At 45.6% G+C, this 23,419-nt stretch overlaps 1 protein-coding gene across 3 annotated transcripts in view; it reads right to left on the bottom strand.

The window, feature by feature from the left end:
* CPNE8 (copine 8) overlaps positions 1-23,419 on the bottom strand; it is a 271,698-nt gene that overhangs the window by 157,743 nt on the left and 90,536 nt on the right. For all 3 annotated transcript variants that reach the window (XM_054019129.1, XM_054019120.1, XM_054019112.1), the window contains exon 7: positions 9,900-9,963. In XM_054019129.1, the coding sequence (XP_053875104.1) occupies positions 9,900-9,963 (64 nt within the window). The remainder of the gene's footprint in view (positions 1-9,899; positions 9,964-23,419) is intronic.

The following is a 23,419-nucleotide window of genomic DNA, read 5'->3' as shown; positions in this document are numbered from 1 at the left end:
AGGTTCTTGTTTCTGGAAGAATTCCAGAACATAGATACACGTGGTGCCTCAAAGTAATTGTGGATGCTTCAGCTCTAAACATTATATCAGAAGCATCAAATGATGTTCTCAAGGATGCATAGCAACTAAATGACCTTTGATAACCAGGGCTTTGGCCAGTTATCTCTGGTCTTCAAGCCAAGACTGGGCAAACAGTGCTATTGTACATTACCTGCCTGATAACTCACCACTAATTCTCAGCTTGGCAGAGGAAAACATCTTTCTACCCTCTGCATCTAGCTGCTTAGTTGCTCTAACAGAAGGGGTAGAGTGGACTACACCTTTATCACAATTATCAAGTGAGCTGCACTTTATACCCCTTCTAGTCTGTCTTGAGTGCACTTCTCAGGTGACTGGCCTGGCCACCTTCACCCTCTCTCAATGGTGAAACCACATGGTCCTACTACTCAGACTGGATCTCTGAGCTGCAGTCCCCATTTACCAATTGTGTTAACTTGACAGACCCAAGTGGGTCTGGCACTTTTCCTCCAGGAGCTTGTGAAATAATAAGATTGCGGGGACAGAGAAACAGCTTCTTCAAAAAAAAAAAAAAAAAAAAAAAAAAAAAAAAAAAAGTATAATTTATTCACCCAAAGGTACATACCAAGCCAAGCAGATGGTATAAATAATTAAAGACTTATATTCTCATTTCCCCTACCTGCACCTTTGATAAGTTCCATATAGCCCAGTTACCTTCCTCTCTAGGCTGGGAGAAGCAGACTGCTTGCTGCAGCTTCTGTCTGCCTCATTCAGCCTGTGTGCCAGGCTCAGTCTGCTAACAACCCTTTCTCCCCTCCCTCCATCCCTGCTAGGCTAGCATCTTTAAGATTTTATTATATGCTTTGATCCTAGGTTTTGCCCAGAAAAAGTAAACTTCGTCAGCCTAGCGGGCACCAGGCCAGGAGTTATTTCCCACTTAATAGCTTCTCCATTGTTCCTGAAGGATGTTGGCTATTGCTTATGATAGCACCTTATCTTTGCCATTGTTTTATTTCCTGTTCGTTTCCTGTTACAACTTCCTTTGACTTAAGTCTGTAGAATCAGAGAAGAGAATATCACAGGTAAACTGAGGCACGTATATTTACAAACAACACACAACTCCCTCATTCTGCACAACCGCCCTTTAGCTCTTTGGGCAGGAATCACCACTACCAATGAATTTGTAGGTGGAAGGATCATCAAAAAAAAGATGACACCAGAAGGCAGCTCCATATAGTTTGCTTTTTTAGTAACTGCCAGTCCTGATGCTCGGTTTAATCAGGTATTTTATGCCAGCTGTAATAAACTTCCTAGAATTCACTAGGTAATATTACTCCTAGAGGATAAACTCAGAATACTGAAAACTAAGTGTAGTTTCCTCTTGTTACCAAAGGGACGTTTAAGGTAGCAGCCATTCTTTCTGCACCCTGGAACATATATTCTACAAGGAGAGGAAGATGATGATGCACCCACGTTCTTATGTGGAAAAGTTTGAACATCTGGATCTGGATCTATAGTCAGAGGTTCAATAGGCTCTTCTATTGCTCTACTTCAGACAATGTGCTTGAGACAAATCTCTTGGTCCCTAGCAAGTGTAACAGTTCTGGTGTAGGACATTTCCCTTGAACCCTTTTGGGAGGTTTCCTTTGTGGCTGTCTTTCTTCAGCCCTTTTAAATTCAGGTTAATATCTATAGGGAAGGCCAATATGGTCACATTGCCCATGGTGGTACGTTCCGGTTCTGCCAGTATCCAGTAGGGAATTCCCTATTATAGCCTGTAGTGAGGGAAGGTGATCTCATGGTCAGAAAGGTTGGAACCAAGAGTCTAGGTAATACTCTCTAGGAGGGATAGGGTAAGGAAAGGTATTAGTTCAGGGTGAAGATGATCTATATGAAGCAATAAGAGGGCTAAAGACCTTCCACCAAACGTCCATACACATATACACCAGAAGAAGGAAAAGTGGCAGGGTAAGAAACATGCCTCTTGAACCATGTCTTATCTTTAATTCTCACATATCAGAACCAAGGACCTGTGCAGGGTACTAAAATCCTTAATCAAAAAAGAACTCAAAACTAACTAAAACTAAAGACTGTGATGGCACAGGAAACGATCCATTCCAATGAATCTGGATTCAGGAACCTAAAAGAGGGTTCCTAGTTCACCTGCTATCACAGTTGGCAGGAACTGAGGCAGCTGGCATGCCTCACCTTCTTTTGTAGCTCCCACCCTCCGAATGCCCAGAGTCATGAGAAGAGAGGCAGAGTGCACAGCAGCATTCCAGCAGACACTGCTACTAGAAGGTTCCCTCAGTCCAAGCCACAGTGTTGGCACATCTCGAGTACGAATGTGCAGAGGCCACTTGAAAAAGAAAAAAACAGTTACTCACCTTCTCGTAACTGTTGTTCTTCGAGATGTGTTGTGCATGTCCATTCTAATCAGGTGTGCGCGTGCTCACGTGCACAGTGGCCAGAAGATTTTTTGCATAGTCTGGACGCCCCCTGGAGTCGCACCTTCATGGTGCTCAATATAGAGCCCTGGCAACCCGCCACCCCTTTAGTTCCTTCTCGCTGGCTACTCAGACAGAGGGGAAGGAGGGTGGGTATTGGAATAGACATCAACAACACATCTCGAACAACAGTTACGAGAAGATGAGTAATCGTTTTTTCTTCTTCAAGTGCTTGTGCATGTCCATTCCAATCAGGTGACTCCCAAGCCCAAATTCAGAAGGCAGGGTCGGAGTTGTCCACTGGCTGGAGTACTGCTCGTCCGAAGGCCGCATCGTCTCTGGCCTGCTGGGTAATCGCATAATGCGTGGTGAAAGTGAGTATGGAGGACCACGTCGCCGCACTACAGATTTCCTGGGTGGGAACCTAAGCCAGGAACGCTGTAGATGAAGCCTGCACTCTGGTGGAGTGTGCAGTGATCGGAGGTGCAGAAACACCTGCCAGGATGTAGCACTCACGAATACAGGACATTATTCATGAGGAGATGCATTGGGATGACAAAGGTTGACCTTTCATCCTGTCCGCCACTCCCACAAATAACTGGATCAATTTTCTGAACTGTTTCATTCTCTCGATGTAAAAGGCCAGTGCCCTGTGGACATCCAGAGAGGGGAGTCTCTGCTCCCTGCCGCTGGAATGTGGCTTAGGGTAGAATACTAGGAGAAAGATGTCCTGGTTGATGTGAAACTGCGACACAACCTTCGGGAGGAAAGCAGAATGAGACCTGAGCTGAACCTTGTCCTTATACAACACGGTGTAGGGAGGGTCTGATGTTAGGTCCCTGAGCTCAGACATTCTTCTGGCTGAGGTTATTGCTACCATGAACGCCACCTTGTAAGAGAGGTAGAGCAGGGAGCACGTTGCTAACAGTTCAAAGGTGGACCCCCATGAGCCTAGAAAGGACCAAGTTGAGGTCCCAGGCAGGGACAGGCTGACGGACATTAGGGTATAGCCTGTCGAGCCCTTTTAGGAATCGGCTGACCACGGTGCTAGCAAACACAGAGCGGCCCTGCGCGCCCAGGTGGAAGGCCGACACGGCGGCTAATTGCACCCTTATCAAAGACAACAAGAGTCCCTCCTGCTTCTGATGGAGGAAGTAGTCCACAATGAGTGGCACTGAAGCTAGCATAGGCTCCAACCAGATTGAAAAATCTCTTCCACTTGGCAAGGTATGTGGCCCCCGTAAAGAGTTTCCTTCTGCTAAGGAGGACCTGTCTAACCTGGTCTGAACAGGAAAGCTCCAACGGATCTAACCATGGAGCTTCCACGCCTTTAGAGGAAGAAACTGGAGGTTCAGGTATTGGAGACGTCCATGATCTTGTGCGAGAAGGTCCGGGAAGAGTGGCAAGATAATTGGGACTCCCACAGAACGTCTAGGAGAGATGTGTACCAGTGCTGATGGGGCCAGGGTAGTGCTATCACTATGACCTGAGCTCGATCTCTGCAGATCTTGAGAAGCACCTTGTGAACGAGTGGTATGGGTGGAAAGACGTATAAGAGAGAACCTCCCCAATGGAGGAGGACCGAATCCGTGCTGGAGCCTGGGCTGTGATTCTGGAAGGAGCAGAAAAGCTGGCACTTCCTGTTGCGTTGCGTGGCAAAAAGGCCTACCTGGGGAAAACCTCACCTCTGGAAAATTGAAATTGTGACGTCCGGGCGAAGGGACTACTTGTGGCTGTGAAACAACCTGCTGCGGTGGTCTGCCAGCATGTTCTGTATCCCGGGGAAGTATGATGCCTGCAGGTGTATTGAATGTTCTACATAGAAGTCCCAAAGCATGAGGGCTTCCTGGCACAGGGGAGGGGAGTGTGTATCCCCGTTTGCTGATATAGAACATTGCTGTTGTATTGTCCGTCATGATTGATACACATTGTCCGGTTAGGTAAGGACAGAAGGTCTGACATGTTAGGCACATCGCTCTCAGCTCTCTGACATTGATGTGGAGACCCAGATCTGCTTAAGGCCAGAGGCCTGGAGTCTTGCAGTCTCCCAGATGAGCTCCCCAGCCGAAACCGGACGTATCCATCACCAGTGACAGAGACAGCTGTGGGGTGGTAAAGGGAACCCTTGAGCACACTTCCTGAGCGTCGATCCACCATAGGAGGGAGTTGAGGACCAAGCGAGGCAGGGTCACAATCCTGTTCAAGCTGTCCCGGGCTGGGCGATACACTGATGCGAGCCACAACTGAAGCGGTCGAAGCGCGAGTCTGGTATGCTGCACCACATAGGTACAGACAGCCATGTGTCCAAGAAGTTTCAGGCAGTTCCTTGCTGTAGTGGTGGGGAACTGAGGCCTCGAATTATATCGTTCAGGGCCTGAAACCTTGCCTCCGGCAGGTATGCCCTGGCTTGGGTCGAGTCCAGTTCTGCCCCTATGAACTCTATCCTCTAGACGGAAGACAGAGTCAATTTTGCTTTGTTTAGAAGTAGACCCAGGCTGTTGAAGGTGGCTCTGATCAATCTGATCTGAGCTTTCACTTGGATCCTGGAGCGGCCTTTGATCAGCCAGTCGTTGAGGAATGGAAATACCTGTACCTGGTGCCTTTGCAATAACTCGACGACAGCTGCTGACAGGCCGAACGGGAGGACGGTAAATTGGTAGTGGGTACTGTTGACCACAAATCTGAGGTACTTCCTGTGGGGCTGAGAGATTGTGATATGAAAATATGCGTCCTTCAAGTCGAGGGCAGCATACCAGTCTGCTGGATCTATCGAGGTGATGATGGAGGCCCAGGAAACCATGCAGAACCAGAGTTTCTTCATGAACTTGTTACATTCTCACAGGTCCAGGATAGGCCTGAGGCCGCCTTTGGCTTTAGGTATTAGGAATAACGGGAATAAAAGTCCTCGCCCCTGTGTCCTTGAGGAACCTCCTCCACTGCCCCTAGTGATAGGAGCAACTGCACCTCCTGGAGCTGCTCGTGAGAAGGGTCCCTGAAGAGGGATGGAGAAGGAGGGTGGAAAGGCGGGAGGGCATAGAATTGGATCGAGTATCCCTTCTCTACCATGCGGAGCATCCAGCGGTCCAAAGTGATACAAGACCATTCATGGTAGAAAGGGGACAGTTGGGAGGAAAAGGTAAGGTGGGGTAGATCCAGTCTCTGATCTGGTGCGCCATCCTCGACCGCACCTTCAAAAGGCCGCTTTAGGGCCAGAAGGCGATTTGGGTTGGCCAGAGCCCTGGCCTGAAGATGGGTGTTGTTTCCTTCGGCCACTCCTGATCCTCCTCCGAGAACCATCCTGGTGGTTCTGCTGATGGAATCTTGGAGGAGGTTGCGGTCTGAAGTGTCTCCACTGTGTGGCGGGAGTGTGCAGGCCTAAAGACTTGAGAGTGGCCCATGAGTCTTTCAGATTGTGTAGCCTCTTGTCTGTCTTCTCAGAAAAAAGCATCAGACCCTCAAATGGGAGGTGCTGAATAGTTTGTTGGACCTCAGAAGGGAGCCCTGAGATTTGGAGCCAGGAGCCCCTTCTCATGGCCATCCCTGTAGTCGTGACCCTAGTGGTGGCATCTGCACCATCCAACACGGCCTGGAGGGAAGCCCGGGAGACTAGCTTCCCCTCCTCCACCAAGGCCGAGAACTTGGTTCAGGAGTCTGAAGAGAGGCGCTCCATAAATTTGGCCATCGCTGCACAGGTGCTATAAGAGTACCTACTGACGATGGCCTGCTGGTTCGAAAAATGGAGCTGCAGAACCCCTGTAGACTAGACCTCTCCCCCGACAAGATCTAGTCACTTAGCCTCCCTGGTTTTTTGGGGAGGGTACTTAGAAACCCTCCTCTCGTGCTGGTTAGCAGCATCCACAACAAGAGAGTCGGGAGGTGGGTGGGAATACAAATGTTCATACCCTTTGGAGCGCACGAAATAACATCTCTCATTGTGCTTGGCAGTGGGTGGCAAGGAAACTGGGATCTGCCACAGGGTCTTGGTGGTGTCCACAATGGTTTTAATGAATGGAAGGGCAATATCGGAAGGTCCTGAGGGGGCTAGGACATCCACCATAGGATCAGCCTCCTCAACTACCTCCTCGGCCTTAATGCCCAGACCCTGAGCAGCCCTTTGTAGCAACTTCTGCAGCACCCTGTTGTCCTCAAGTGTCAGGGCTACGGCTGTGCCCACCAATGCCTTGTCTGGCAACGACGAGGAGGAAACACTTATAAGAAGCAGATGCTCCCTGCCATACACTCCCAGGGAGTCCCATGACTCTCAGAGCAGTGTAGGTGCTGATGGAGTGCTTGCTGGCGCCGGGCTGTTGACGCCGAACCCGGTGTCGGCGCAGCCATCAGCAACACCGGTGGAACCATTGATGGAACCGGTGCCAAACCCATCTGCACTGACGAAAGTGGCAGGCCCATCGCCGGCTTTGGTGCCAGGATGGTGAGTGCCTGTGCCATAGTCGGCGTCGAGATCAGTGCCGGCACCAAAGTTGGACGAATCACCGGAGCTGAGGTCAGTGTCTAGGTCAGTGCAACGGTGCCGCAGCCGGAGGTGTTGGCATGTGGGCAGGTGCCGAGGCAAGCTGCACAGTTGATGGCAGGACGCAGGTGATTGAGGCCACAGGAGACGGCGTGGTGCCCTTGATTCCCTCCCTGGCTTTGGTGAAAGGGCGAGGGGGTCCAGAATGATTACTGTGATGGATTCTGCCACTGCAATGGACATGCTTGGGGCTCTCTCCTGTCTCTCCATGACCTCGATCTTTGCCTCCTACTCATCCTAGATCGGTAGGAGAGACTGAAGACCATGGAGGAGCCGAGTCTCAATGCCTTGAGAGTCAAGAGCTTGGGGAGTGAATAGGTTCTCTGTCTGAGTGGGCCGGTGCAGAAGGACATCGAGTGGGGGAGTGCCTGGACATCATTGCTGGCTTCCCTCTTGACTGCACCTGGGGGTAGGGTGGGACCGCCAATGCTGAAGGTTTCTCCCTCCTCGAGGGCGAGAACAGTGCTGTAAGGTGCAGCAGCTTTGAAAGCTTCCGGCATCGAAGGGAGCTGTAGCTGCTGGCCCGTAGGGACCGTTGACCATGGGGAGCGCAGACTCAAATGCCTCGCCTGGGCAGGAGTCGACGCAGCCCCAGTAGGGGATCCGGAGCTGTGGCCCGCTGGGGGGAGGGGGGTCCTCACTTTTCCGGATTTAGCTGGAGCTGACCGACTGTCCAGCTTCTTTTTCTTCTGAGGCACCATCGAGTGGAATTGGTGCCTGCTCTCTGCCAGGCCTCGGGAGGTGCCGTGCCTGTGCCGAGCATCCTGGGCTGAATCTTTTCTCAGCACCAAGCTTGAGGATGGTGCTGGGACGCTCTGCGTCGAGAAGGATGTGTTGGGGCCGGGTCCCCTCAGCCCGGGTCCAAATAGGGGCACAGAGCTTCCTCCATGAGGATCACTTTAAGCCGCTGTTCCCTTTCTTTAAGAGTTCTAGGGCGGAACTCGTGGCAGATCTTATGGTGATCCTTTTGGTGACCCTCTCCTAGACAACGTAAGCATGAAGAGTGTGGATTGCACTTCGCGCAGGCCACACAGTTTTTAAACCCCAGGGATCGCGGCATACCACGGCTCCGGGAAGTCAAAATGGGGGGGGAGGGGGGAGAACCTCCAAGAACTCTAATTACTAATTACTAACAAAACTAAGGTAAACTATATACAAAGAACTGTACAATGTGCTTGCTAAGCATGGACTACGGGAAATTCCAGCCAACCGTCACTGGCGGTAAGAAGGAACTGAAGGGATGGTGGGTCGGCAGGTCTTTATATTGAGCGCCATGAAGGCTCGACTCCAGGGGGCGCCCAGACCGATCCAATGGATGCTGCTATGGGAAAAATCTTGTGGCCACTGTGCACACGCACCTGATTGGAACGGACATTAACAAGCACTCGAAGAAGAATTAGGCATTACATTGTACCCTGAAGGTGACTATATTTGGAATCTGTTGGGCTGCCAAAGGCAATGGATAATCTGTATAATTATTTACATTTTAGGGCAATATGCAATTTAAAACAGTTTCTGCTCTGCAATTGGACATACAAGCCTTAGTAAACTAGAAATAAGGCACAGGATTTAGGGTTCTTAATAAAATATTTTAAATAAACAACAGAAAATAGAACATAAAAAAGCATTATGGTAAGTTGTGAGGGTATAGTATGTTGGATACATCAGTAAAGATACAAACACGTTACTACTGCAAAAATTGAGAAAAAAATGGGAAAAACTGTTATCCAGTAAAAAAAAAGTCAAAACAGTTAAATAAAACAATCAGCATGAAACTACCAATTACTAAAAATTAAAGCCCTTAACAAATCCCTTCAAGCCTCTACATACTTCATCCTGTTTATGTCTTTGATTTAATTTCATTCTATTTGCTTACTTGCTTCCTTATTTGCTCCTTATGCTTTTTACCAAATACACCTCTACCTCGATATAACGCTGTCCTCGTTAGCCAAAAAATCTTACCGTGTTATAGGTGAAACTACGTTATATCAAACTTGCTTTGATCCGCCAGAGTGCGCAGCCTCCCCCCCGGAGCACTGCTTTACCGTGTTATATCCGAATTCGCGTTATATCAGGGTAGAAGTGTGCCTTGCTTTATTGATCCCTACACTTAGTTTTTGCTTTCTTGACTTTGTACCGTCTCTTATGTTACCACTTACACTTGGAAAAATAGCTCACTTTCTTTCCAATAAACACCATCCTTCTGTTTAGTAATCTCCTCAAAACTCCCCTCAGGAATCAATCATTCTTTGTTATCCATATAATCTCTCCTCACTCTCCCCTTCCTTCCCTGGTCCCTACACCTTTTCCACATTTAGACACTCACAAGTATCACTGGCTGGGACAATCTTTTTAAACGTTTTTAAATTTAGCCTCTTTTTTGGGGCTACTCCTTTTCATACCAGATATTATTTATTCCAATAAACTTTTTTTTTAATTGTTTTAGCCACACAAAGTACAAAATAGACAAACTTTGAATTACAAAGCTTAAACTACAAAGATTTCTTTTGATTGCTGCTGTTCTTGCTACTGACTTCTCCTTCTCAAAAAATCTCATAATGGGCATATAACTCCATAACTCACATAGTTAAAACAATTTACTAGCATTTGGGGATTAAGAAATTAAGAAGAGATTCATATTGATTAATTTGGGGAACAATAAGAGTAGGTTTAATATGAATGTCTCTGTGCTCCAAATTCTTCACTTCTCTACTATTCAGGTTAATAGTAACTGAAAAGAACAATTAAGTGAAGCAATAAATAAAATATTTCATACAAAGGTAATTGTGTTCCTATTTCTTTTACCCCATTTGTAAACTATCTTTAAAAAACTGGTCCAATATCAGATTACATTAGTACCATAAAAACAAATTGTTTAAGAAGCAGTGCAAACATTCACTTACCCTGCAACAGTTCAGCTCCTCTGCGGTCAGTATGATTGTTCCACATTTCTTCCCCGGAATTCCTCTGAAAACAAACAGCAAATATATGCCTCAGAATGATTTAATACCATTTAGCAAAAACTTCCCATGCCAGCAGCCAAAATTCCACAGACATGATTTTAAGTATCTTATCATAAAGGAAACCATAAATAGTTTGTATTTCATGGCTAGGAGGTACAAAGCCATAAATTAATATCCTCCACGAGACAGGCTACAGCTAACTCAAGCTGAATACTAGAATGTGCCATTGCTAGTCAGACTGCTGAAAGAGGACTCGGTCGTCTTGTATTTTAAATAGTATAATTCGTACCTTGAAACACAAGTGTTTGTCTCCAACTGAGCTGTGCCAGAATTGGGGTTAAAGACAATGAATAGGGCTCAAAAAAGTGAGAGAGTATCTTGGGAATGTGGTAAATGGAATGTTATTTATTTGATAAAATAATTAGTTTAGAGCTACAAATTAGAGAAAAGATAGCAAAAATCTTCATATGAGATAGGATGGCCATTTCAACTCTTCCACCAGGTGTGCTAAAAAAAGAGCTGCTGAGAAGTTGGAAAAAACTGCAATTTAACAGTTCTTAAAAGGTGTACTGTTTCTTGAGGAATTTGTTCGAACAAAACTCCAAAAACAATTTGGAAGATAATGAAACGTCTTTATTTTGTGATGTCTTACTACAAAGTGTTTAGTTATGTATAACTGCTACCATTATGTTTGCAGCAGTAGCTATAAAATAATTTTTAATGCAACAAACTAAAAAATTAGCAAGAGAGGAAATAATTAGGGCTGTCAAGTGATTAAAAAATTAATTGCAATTAATCGCGCTGTTAATAATAGAATACCATTATTTAAATATTTTTGGATGTTTTCTACATTTTCAAATATATTTATTTCAATCACAACACAGAATACAGAATATACAGTGCTCACTTTCCATTATAAATATTTTCACTGTAAAAAAACAAAATAAATAGTATATTTCAATTAACCTAAGTACTGTAGTGCAATCTCTTTATCATGAAAGTTGAACGTACAAATATATAATTATGTACAAAAAACAAACTGCATTCAAAAATAAAACAATGTAAAAAAACTTTAGAGCCTGCAAGTTCACTCAGTCCTACTTCTTTGTTCAGCCAATCACTCAAACAAGTTTGTTTACATTTGCAGGAGATAACGCTGCCCACTTCTAGTTTACAATGTTACCTGAAAGTGAGAACAGCCGTTCGCATGGCACTGTTGTAGTCAGCGTCACAAGATATTTACATGCCAGATGCGCTAAAGATTCATATGTCCCTTCATATTTCAAACACCATTCCAGAGGACATGCATCCATGTGGATGACGAGTTCTATTTGATAATGATCCAAAGCAGTACAGATCAACGCATGTTCATTTTAATAATCTGAGTCAGATGCCACCAGCAGAAGACTGATTTTCTTTTTTGGTGGTTCAGGTTCTATAGTTTCCACAATGGAGTGTTGCTCTTTTAAAACTTCAGAAAGCATGCTCCACATATCTCATCCCTCTCAGATTTTGGAAGGCACTTCAGCTTTTTAAACCTACGGTCGAGTGCAATAGCTATCTTTAGAAATCTCACATTGGTACCTTCTTCGCATTTTCTCAAATCTGCAGTGAAAATGTTCTTAAAATGAACAGGTTCTGGGTCATCATCCAAGACTGCTAAAACATGAACTATATGGCAGAATGTGGGTAAAACAGAACAGGAGTCATAATTCTCCCCCACAGAGTTGAGTCACAAATTTAATTAAATGCATTAATTTTCTTCACGAGCATCGTCAGGATGAAAGCATGTCCTCTGGAATGATGGCCGAAGCATGAAGGGGCATACGAATGTTAGCATATCTGGCAGGTAAATACCTTGCAATGCCTACTACAAAACTTGTTTCTCTGAGTGACTGGCTGAACAAGTAGGACTGAGTGGACTTGTAGGCTCTAAAGTTTTACATTGTTTTGTTTTTGAGTGCAGTTATGTAACAAAAAAAATCTACATTTGTAAGTTGCACTTTCACAATAAAGAGATTGAACTACAGTATTTGTATGAGTTGAATTGAAAAATACTATTTCTTTTACCATTTTTACAGTGCAAATATTTGTAATAAAAAATAATATAAAGTGAGCACTGTACACTTTGTATTCTGTGTTGTAATTGAAATCAATATATTTGAAATTGTAGAAAAACATCCACAAATATTAATAATTTTCAATTGGTATCCTATTATTTAACAGTACAATTAAAACTACAATTAAACAGGATTAATTTTTTGAGTTAATCGCGTGAGTTAACTGCGATTAATCGACAACCCTAGAAATAATATATTGTTTTTATGGGGGAAAAGGTACAGAATAGATTCTTATACCAGAGAGCTACATTAATTAAGAATATAAAGGACAGACATCTTGTTTGACAGAAGCCAGTGCAGGATGGTGCAGAGGTAGGTGTAAATACTCAACATTCACTTATTTGCACAATATTATCCCATACATGGGTAATTTCTTTCCGACTCCTGCCTGTGATCAGTTTATACTATAAAACATGAGCCTTAATAGTCACTGTTGTAATGTTATTCAAACCAATAAATCTCAAGCGTCTCCTCCTTGTGGAGCGGAGAGTGAAGATGTGGCAAAAAGTGCATTGAGGTACTAAGTCTCACCCAGACACAGAAGGCAATGGATGTGGGTATCAATCTCTGGTCTGATTGCCAAACCTCTTGAAGCGCTTAAGGTGCCAAAGGGACAAGTAAACTATCATATACTACTCTATGCAAACTACTTACAATAAGATCTTAAGATAGACTTAAGAAAAAAAAACCTAGTCTTGAGGACACAAATAAAAGTCTCATTTGCTCTTTGCGATGTGGCAGAGGAAATGAGGCAGCTGGGAGGTAAATTCTCTTACTAGAGTACAGCAATGACATCACCTTTGCATGGGAACTGTCATGCATTTCCAATTGATTCAAAGCTTTTCAAGGTAGTTCTGTAGACTGAATATAGTGCTTGTGATATCAATTCATGGAAACCCCTATAATTTGCCATTTTATGGAAAAGGTAATTTAGAAATGTCTTACAATGTTAAACTTTGATTGGAACCAGTTTTCATAACCCTCTCCTGTAAAACCAAGCTCTCCAGGCAGCCTGAGTCTAACTAAACAGGTTTTGAAGGAAAGGAAATTTTTAAAAAGTAATCCTTGAAATACACACAGACCTTAAAATGTCTTTTCATACTATGACACAATATTTTAGGCTTGATACTTCAATATTTTTTGTAGGACAAGAAGTTCTTTATTCTAATGAAAAATTGGAAATCTGCCCTTTCTGGTGCATCACACAATAACCAATTCTAGCCGTATTGGCTCAAGGATGCATCTGATCTTAAATTTGTCATCAATCCGAGGCTGAAAATTGCTGGGCTGTATATCACTGTATTTTGGAGTGTGGATTCCACATTTGAGGGGAAAAAGGAATAATTCTCTCTGGCACAGGAAAAACACACACACACACACACACACACTTACTTTTAGTTATATAATTGTACCAGTTTAAAAAACATTAATATAAAAATGTTTTAGTCAAAATTAATTAGCTTTGTAAAGTCACAAATTATTTCACTAATCAAGTTTTCATTAATCAAGTTAATTCTCTCTAAAATGATTTTAATGCTTTTTTTTTTTTTTTTTTTTTTTTTTTTTACTTTTTGTTAATAAATTTGTCACATCATAAACAAAGTCTGAATTAAAATTAAGGATTTGTTCATAGATTTTGAACTCTACCAAGAAATCAAACCGTTCCTTTTAAAAAAAGTCATCCTAATGAAATCAGATTTTTTTTTTTAACTACCAAAAGTAGAACAAAAATGACATATTTATCTAAATTAATTCAGGGAAGCTAAAAACAAGATGCTTATTGTAATGCCATGGAATAATAATTTGATATATTGATTTTTACACCAGAGCAGCAATTTCATACAACAATCTCTTACTGTATATATTTACTATCATATCTAATAAGTAGTAAAGGGCTCTGAATCTTGGAATATATCATCTTGCAGGATTCTCACTCCTGGGTTTCAGCATCTAAAGTCTGCTATAGGTGAAACTGCCTGAAAGTACTATGATCTCTTAAGGTTGTGAGCCAACCTCTCCTCCATACACTTCTTACCTACACCTACAGCAACTGGCTTGAATGTTACAATTAGTTTGTGACGGACCTCCCTCAAATTAAGCCAATCACCATCTATTTGGAAAAATCAGGCCTCAAAAGCAGAAATAATAAACTCAGTACATGTACATACATAACATAATCAGTAACAAACAAACACCACACTCCAAACTCTGAGGGGCGATGGGAGAGTGAGACTCTTGCAAGATGATATCTCTAATGAAACAGAATGGAATCTAAGTAGTTTTCTGTCCTCTGAAGATATCATCTGTGCAGAATTCTTACTCCTGGAAAGCAATGAGCTCAAAGATGTCCAAAGGAAAACATTATATAGTAACTACTAAAACGGTTGAAAGAACAAAGACAAATACCATCAAGGAACAAGGTTTATGTTCTTTTCTTTTATTTATTTATTAAATAAAAGAGGTAAAAATTACCTCCCATACACATCAGCCTTTACCAATAAAAAGCTGGGAAGATGCAGAACACGACCCAACAACCACAAAAACCATTCCAAAAATCTTAACTCAATGGAGGTACATGCCGAAGAAACAAAAATTCCAGAAAATGGGAGTAACTAGACTCTCATGCCTTGGAAAAAGAACTACAGAACTGCAAGAAACAGCAGAACACTCTGTATGGTATTCAAGTGTGGTTAGAGAACTGGTGCACTCTCCCTTTAAGACAGGCATGGGGAATGACTCTCTTGTATTGGCCACCTCTGAGACAGACAGCAAGAGCAAGACAGCAGGCAGGGGCGGCTCCAGGCACCAGCGCAGCATGCCTCCGGCGGCATGCCTGCGGGAGGTCCGCTGGTCCCACGGCTTCAGCAGCAATTTGGCGGCGGGTACACCGAAGGTATGGGTCCGGCAGATCACCCGCAGAAACGCCGCCGAATCTGCGTGACCAGCGGACCGCCTGACTGCCGTGCTTGGGGCGGCAAAAAAACATAGAGCCGCACCTGACAGCAGGTATGCCAATGCAATGACCTAGGCTGCTAAGGCCAGAATATGAATTTGTATATAAATGTTCCTGTAAATAAACCCTGTTTAGTCTATCCTATCCTGTGTGGATCTCCATTCTTGTGAGCAATTTGAGTGAAAACAGTACAGAGTCTTTAGAGATGGAGTACAAGTATTACTGTCTAGTAGAGCTGGACAGATAATTGATTTTTCAGATTGGCCTACAAACTTAAAAAAAAAATAAGAAAAAATATTTTCTGTTTTGAAAATGTTTGGAATTTGTCAGCAAATTGGAAGTCTGTTTCAGTCCAACAAATGTGTGCGTGTAGCCCTGTGGTTAGGGCACTTCCTGGGATGTGGGAGACCCAGGTTTGAATCCCCTCTCTTTAGCAAGACTTGAAACTCAGGTCCATTAGGTCTTCCCCCTGACAGGTGGGCATTTTAACCATCAGACTAAAGGCTATTTTGCTCAGTCTCTCCTGGTTAAACTGTTCACTGGAACAGAGAGAAGAAGAAGAAGTTACTCACCTTGTGCAGTAATGATGGTTCTTCGAGATGTGTGTCCCTGTGGGTTCTCCACTCTAGGTGTCGGTGCGTCGCTGTGCTGAAGATTTCTCGCAGCAGTACTCGGTCGGGGGAAGGGCGCACACAGGAGTCGTCTCGTGCAGCCATTGGAACCTCCTGTAGCACGCACATCCCCCACCATCCCCTCTGTTCCTTCTCTACCACAGAGCTCGGCTGTGTGAACTCCAAAGTAGAGGGGAGGATGGTGGTTAGTGAAGCACCCACAGGGGGACACATCTTGAAGAACCATCATTACTGCACAAGAAGAGTAACTTCTTCTTCCTTTTCGAGTGGTGTCCCTGTGCGTGCACCACTCTAGGTGCTTGTAGAGCAGTACCACACCAGAGATAGTAGGGATTCAGAGTTATGTCTAAGTGTGTGATGAGAGCACTGTGAGGTCAACGACAGAGTCTGAGACAAGGCCTTAGGTGATAGTGTAATGCTTTGCAAAAGTGTGCTCCAATGTCCAGGTTGCAGCTCTACAAGTATCTATTAAGGGGACATTGTTCAAGAATGCAATCGATGTTGCCATGGCTCGCGTTGAGTGGGACCTGATGCCCACCGGGGGTTCTTTGTGATGCACGTGGTAGCAAGTTTGAATACAGGTAGAGACCCCTTTTGAGAGTCTCTGGGTAGATATTGTAGAGCCCTTGGAGCGCTCTGCTGTAGAGACAATAGTCTTGGTGACTTACAAAATGGTTTAGTTTTGTCCAAGTAGAAGGCTACAGCCCATCTGACATCAACCATATGCAATGTTGCTTCTCGAGAGTCGTTATGTGGCTTGGGATCGAAGGCAGGTAAGTGTATGGTTTGGTTAATATGAAAATTTGTAGCCACTTTAGGCAAGAATTTTGGGTGAGGATGTAACATGATTTTGTCTTTGGTAAATACAGTGTACTGTGGTTCAGCCATCAATGCTCCTATTTCGCGGACACATCTTGCAGACGTGATTGCCACTAGGAATGTGACTTTCGTTGACGTATGTAGGAACGAGCAGGTTGCTAGAAGTTGGAAGGGTGGTCTTGTGAGACATTTGAGCATAAGATTGAGATCCCTTGGTGGTGCAGGTTGGCGTACTTCTGGGTACATGTTCTGTATACCTGCTAGAAAGCACCGTGCAATCAGGTGAGCAAATATTGAAGCCCCTTCTATCTGTTTGTGGAGGGCCATGATGGAAGCCAGGTGTACTTTAATAGAACTTATGGCTAACCCCGTTCCTTAGTTCTAGTAGGTAGTCTAGGATCATAGATAGAGGTGCCGTGGTCCTGTCCAGCTGTTTTTGCTGACACAAAAGGGAGAATCTTCTCCATTTGTGGCGTTAAATATTTCTAGTCATAAGGTGATGGCTATTTACTAAGACCTGTTTTACTTTTTCTGAACACTTCAATTCCCCATGCTGGAACCAGGGAGGAGCCACGCTTTGAGATGGAGTTTCACTGGGTCTTGATGGAGCATCCTGGGTGTTCTGGGACAGGAGGTCCATCCGGAAAGGCAGCCGTTGTGAGGCACAGACTGCTAGACGTGAGAGGTATGGAAACCAAGTCTGTCTGGGCCACGTGGGGACAATGAGAATGATGTATGCTCTGTCAAGTCATATCTTGCAGATGACCCTTGGGAGCAGTGGTATCGGCGGAAAGGTGTACATGAGTGACGCGTTCCACGGGATGAGGAAGGCATCCCCTAATGATCCCGGTGCCAGGCCTGAGTGGACATTTCTGATTTGTCACGGAGGTGAAAAAGGTCAATTACTGGGTGACCCCCTTTTTGGAATATCGTGCCTAGAACACTGTCGTGGATTTCACACTTGTCTTCCTATGAGAAGTGCCTGCTGAGGTTGTCGGCTGCAATGTTTTGGCATCCTGGTAGGTATGATGCTGTGATGTTTATACTGTTGCAGATGCAGAAGTTCCATAAATTCATGGCTTCTACGCATAGCTAGTGAGACCTGGCTCCTCCTTGATGATTGATGTAAAACATGCACGCCACATTGTCGGTGAGAACAGAGATTGAGGTTTCTCGTATGAGTGGGAGGAAGTGTCGGTATGCATTGTGGGGGGGAGGGAGGGCTCTTGTTGAAAGGGAATCCCGGAGCATACATTCCCCAGCTGTGTCCACCATTGTAGGAAGAGGATAAACCTTGGTGACAGTGTCACAAGTCTGTTGAGAGAGTCTTTGCTGGGTGCATAGACTGTGCATAACCAGTGCTGCAGGCAGTGCATATGGAGTCTGACATACTTTACTACAAAAAGTCGTAGCTGCCATACGTCCCAGAATCTGAAGGCATGTCCTCACTGAAGTTTGCAGGCAGATGGTCACCTTGGAAATAAGACTGGTCAATGTAGCGAATCCGTGGTTTGGAAATACAGCCTTGGCTTGTATGGAGTCTAGGTCGGCTCCGATAAACTCCAAACGCTGAATTGGTTCCAGGGTGGATTTCTATTCGTTTATCTGTAGACCTAGCTGGTGAAACAGGTCTATTGTGGTGTTTTTGAGAACATGTGGGGAGCAGTGGACAGTCCAAAGGGAAGGACCCTGTATTGGTAGTTTTGGATCCTACTGTGAACCGCAGAAACCGTCTGTGGGCAGGATGTATTGTAATATGAAAGTATGCATCTTGGGAGGTCAAGGGCTACAAACCAGTCTCCCCCCCATCTAGCGCTGGGATTATTGTGGCCAGCGTGACCATTTTGAACCTGTGGTTGCGTACGAACCTGTTGGGTTTTCGGAAATCTAAGATTGGTCTCCATCCCCCTCCTTTCTTCTCTGGTCAGGAAATATTTGGAATAAAAACCCCTCCCTTGGTATTGATGTGGTACGAGTTCTACGGCACCCAGCAGTAGGAGGTGGTCTACTTCCTGTTGCAGAAGGTGCTCGTGAGAGTGGTTCCTGAAGAGGGATGGGGAAGGGAGGAGGGGAGGAGGGATGGCTGTGAAAGGAATGGTGTAGCCAGATTGTATGATTTCCAAAACCCATTGATCTGTGGTTATCGCAGCCCAGGCATGGTAAAATGGGCATAGAACATAAGAACGGCCACACTGGGTCAGACCACAAGATCCATCTAGCCCAGTATCCTGTCTACTGACAGTGGCCAATGCCAGGTGCCCCAGAGGGAGTGAACCTAACAGGTAATGATCAAGCGATCTCTCTCCTGCCGTCCATCTCCATCCTGTGACAAACAGAGGCCAGAGACACAATTCCTTACCCATCCTGGCTAACAGCCATTAATGGACTTAACCTCCATGAATTTATCTAGTTTATGGAATTGCTGACTGAAGCACCGCTTTGCCAAATGCTCATCGTTTCTGGCATGCTGGGTAATGGCACAATGAGAAGTAAAAGTGTGGACCAAGGACCATGTTGCCGTTCTACAGATCTCCTATATCGGGATCTGGGCCAGGAAAGTCACCAAGGAAGCCTGAGCACTAGTGGAATGAACCTTCAGCGCGGGGGCAAGTATGTTTGCCAGATCGTAGCATTCTTGGATGATCCATGATGATATCCTTTGGGAGGACACTGGGAGGCCCTTCATCCTGTCCGCCACCACAAACAAACAGCTGTTTCACTTTATGAAACAGCTTTGTTCGCTCAATATAAAAAGCCAATGCATGCCAAACGTCCAGGGAGTGGAGCCTCTGCTCCTTGCTGTTAGGTGAGGCTTCGGGGAAAAAAACTGGGAGAAAGATGTCTTGATTGGCATGAAAATGTAAGACGGCCTTAGGGAGAAAGGCCAGGTGCGGCCGAAGTTGCATCTTATCCTTGTAAAAGATGACATACGGAGGGTCAGACGTGAGGGCGTTGAGCTTGGACACCCTTCTAGCTGAAGTTATTGCGACCAGGGAAGGTACCTTCCATGATCGATAGAGCAGTGAGCATGTTGCCAATGGCTCGAACGGAGGCCCCATCTGCCTTGAAAGAACCAGATTAAGGTCCCAAGCAGGGTCGGTTGCCAATCCTGTGAGTATAGCCTATCCAGTCCTTTAAGAAAATGCAGCACCATCGGGTTAGCAAAGACTGAGTGGCCTGCCTCTCCGGGATGGAACATTGAAATGGTGGCCAGGTGAACCTTTATCAATGAGAGTAACAAACCTGCTGCTTCAAATTTAGCAGGTGGTCCAAGATAAAGGGTACCGAAGATTGCATTGGAGAGGTATGGCTCTGCAAAACACCAAATTGAGAATCTCTTCCACTTGGCTAAGTAGGTAACCCTGGTGGATGATTTCCTACTGCCAAAGAGTACCCCCCTAACATGATCTGAGCATGTGAGCTCTATCGGGTGTAACCATGCAGCTTCTAAGCTATGAGGTGGAAAAATGTGAGATTTGGGATGCTGGAGCTGGCCAGAAAGCTGGGTGATCAGATCCGGAACTAAAGTTGGGTGATTGGGGTGTCCACTAATCACTCCAGCAGCATGGTGTACCAATGCTGGCAGGGCCAGGCTAGCACCATCAGTATCACTGATTCTGTGGATCTTGAGGAGAACCTTGTGAACGAGCGGCCTTCCATGGAAAGAGAAACCTGTGTGCCAGTGAATTAAATTAATTAATTAAATTAAATTTAAATAATTTAATTTAATTTAGTGAGCCCAGACTGTGATTCAGGAAGGAGCAGAACTGCAGGCACTTCCTGTTGCTCTTTGTGGCAAAAAAGAGATTTGGGGAACTCCCCACCATTGGAAAATGTTTACCACATCCAGGTGAATGGCCCACTTGTGATTGTGAAAAGATCTGCGGAGATGATCCATTAGCTCGTTTTGCAATCCGGGGAGTTAGCCCACTCAATGCTCCCGGACGATTCCTATGCAGAAGTCCCAGAGCTTGAGGGCTTCCTGACATACGGGAGAGGAGTGTGCTCCACCCTGTCTGTTTATATAAAATATTGTTGTATTGTCTGTCAGCACTGATACGCATCTGCCTTCCAAATGAGCCAACAAGTTTTGACACACCAGATGATCTGCACATCAGTATCAGGGAACTGAGAGTAGAAACAGCTTTGCTGGAGACCAGAGGCCCTGAGTTCTGTGCTCTATGAAATGTGCTCTCCATCCTACTGCTGATGCGTCAGTAACCAGACACAGCAACGAGTGCTGTTTGGAGAAAGGGACCCCTGTGCACGCCATTCGCAGATCGAGTCACCACTGAAGAGTCTAGAGAACCTGCAGTGAGAATGTGACTACTTTGACAGTCAATACACTGATGCTAGCCAGGCCTGGAGAGGTCTGAGTCTTGCGCATTGCACTATGTACGGGCAAGATGCCATGTGCCAGACGAGTTTTAAGCAATTCCTTGTACTAGTCATGGGGTACTGCCTGAGGTCTTGTATAATGTTGTGCATAGCTTGAAAATGGGACTGTGGTAGGAAAGTGCTGGCTGGCCTGGAGTCTAACACCACCTCTATGAACTCTATTCTCTGAGTGGGGGGTTAGAGTCGACTTTTGCACATTTAGCAAGAGACCCAATCTGTCGAATATGGACCTTATCAAACTGACCTGTTGTTCCACTGGCACCCTGGAACAGCCCTTGACCAACCAGTTATCCAGGTATTGGAGAATACCTGAACCTGCCTTTTCCTCAGGAAGGCGGCTATGACTGACATGCATTTGGTGAATACCCAAGGACTGTAAATTGGTAGTGAATGTGTTCCATAATCCTGTGGGGCAGGATTATGGAAATGTAGAAATATGCATTCTTCGGGTCGAGGGTGGCATACCAATCCCCTGGATCCAGGAACAGGATGATGGTGGCCAAGGAGACCATACAAAACTTTAGTTTCTTCATGAGCCTATTAAGGTTGCGCAGGTCTAGGATGGGTCTGAGACCTTCTTTGGCTTTTGGTCTGAGGAAGTACCAGCAGTAAAAACCCCTTTTCCCTTAGTTCCTACAGAACCTCCTCCACTGCTCCTCCCAATAGGAGGATTTGTACCTCTTGTATTAGGAGTTGCTCGTGAGAGGGGTCCCTGAAGGGGGGAGGGAGGAAAGGGTTGAATTGAATTAAAGGGAATATCCCAGTTCTACCACGCAAGATAATTTGGGACCACACATGGTAGGAATGGGATAGACGGGCCAAAAAGGATAGTAACGGATCCAAAATTTGGGTGTGTCAGTCCCCGGCGCATCTTCAAAAAGCCTGCCTAGGTCCTGGGGGTTATATTGACGATCCCGACCCCTGCCTGTTAGGGGGTTGAGACTGGTGACGCCGATGGTTTCTGACCCTTCTTCTATAGAAGTCCTGCCTAGAATGCCCCTGATATGGGCGCAGCATAGACAGGGGGTTAAAATGCTTGTGATGTGTGGCGGATGTGTGCAGCCCCAGAGATTTGAGAGTGGCTCGAGAGTCTTTTAAGCCATGCAGCTTTGAGTCAGTTTTTTCTGAAAACAAAATGGAGCCCTCGAAAGGGAGATCCTGAATAGAATGTTTAACCTCCCCTGGGAGGCCTGAAGCCAGGAGCAACGACGCATTGCAATACCCGAAGACATGGTGCGGCTTACTGAGTCCGCTGACTACATCGAGGCCTGCAATGAGGTCCTTGCCACAAACTTGCCCTCATCAACCAAGGCCGAAAACTCAAGACTTGGAGTCTACTGGCACAAACTCCTTAAATTTCGAAATTGAGTCCCAGGATTAAAAATTATAGCAACTTGAGGATTCCCTGCTAGTTCGCAATGCGAAACTGGAGCCCTCCAGTGGAATACACCTTCCTCCTAAAGAGATCCAGCTTCTTTGTGTCCTTTGCCCAGGAAGTGGGCCCCTGTCTCTCCTGCTTGTTGACAGCCGCCGCCACCACCACCACGGAGTCCAGTGGGGGGCACATAGAGAGATATTCGAACTCCTAGATAGCAAAAAAATATTTTCTTTCTAGCCCCTTTGCTGTGGGGGTCAGAGAGGCTGGTGTCTGCAGGTCCTAGTGGTCTCCTGAATTGTCTTAATAAGGGGGAGTGCCACCATCGTGGAGCCCAGGGAGCATAAAATATCCACCATAAGGTCCAATACCTCAGTGACCACCTCCATCTGGATACCCAGATTCTGTGCCACCCTTTTTAGGAGTTCCAGGTGGGCTCTACCATCCAGTTGGATAGGCACCAAAGATGTTCCCACTGCTTCCTCATTGGAGCCTTCTTGACCATCCAGTTCCTCGAAGCAATCCCAGTTATCTGTGACTGTGCCCCTCTCGATGCAGACTGTGGTGCCGACTGCAGTGTCAACAACTATGTCATCCGCAGTGCTGGCAGCATCCTGGATGGAGCTCATCCATCTGACGTGACCAAGAAGGATCATCCTGAAAAGGACCCCGGGAATTGATGGTATGTCCACAGGGTCCAAAACGGCCACTGTGCTGGCATCTGCCACTGCACTGGCCATGCCATGGGTGGAAAGGACTGTGCCATCTCCGGGGATGTCTCTGCCCTCAGTGCCAGCTACTCCTGGAGACAGGACTCCGCCTCCAAGTCTGCAGAGGAGTCCGAGTGCAGAGACCATGGTGGAGCAGTGCTGGAGAGAGGGCAAGCAGTGCCACATCATCGCCGGCTTGCCCCTGGGATGGCACCGGCAGTCTTTTGTGGTGCGGGAGGCTTCAGGATTGATGCCCTCTCACGCTGGTCGGGAGAGTGCAGGCCCGTCAGGGCTATTAGATCCCTGGCTGCCTCAAAAATCTCTGTGTAGCAAGGAGATCTAAGTCTTCCACTTGACCCTTTTCCACTAGTGCCAACTCAACGGACCCCTCTGTGGGCCTGGAGTCAATGGTGCTGGTGACCCCAGAGTCCTTCATCAGTGCTGCATCCCTGA

This window comes from Malaclemys terrapin, chromosome 1 (assembly GCF_027887155.1).
Source record: "Malaclemys terrapin pileata isolate rMalTer1 chromosome 1, rMalTer1.hap1, whole genome shotgun sequence".
Classification (NCBI taxonomy): Eukaryota; Metazoa; Chordata; order Testudines; family Emydidae; genus Malaclemys; species Malaclemys terrapin.
The sequence above is the reverse complement of the archived record's forward strand: the minus strand, read 5'-3'. Positions and strand labels throughout refer to the sequence as shown.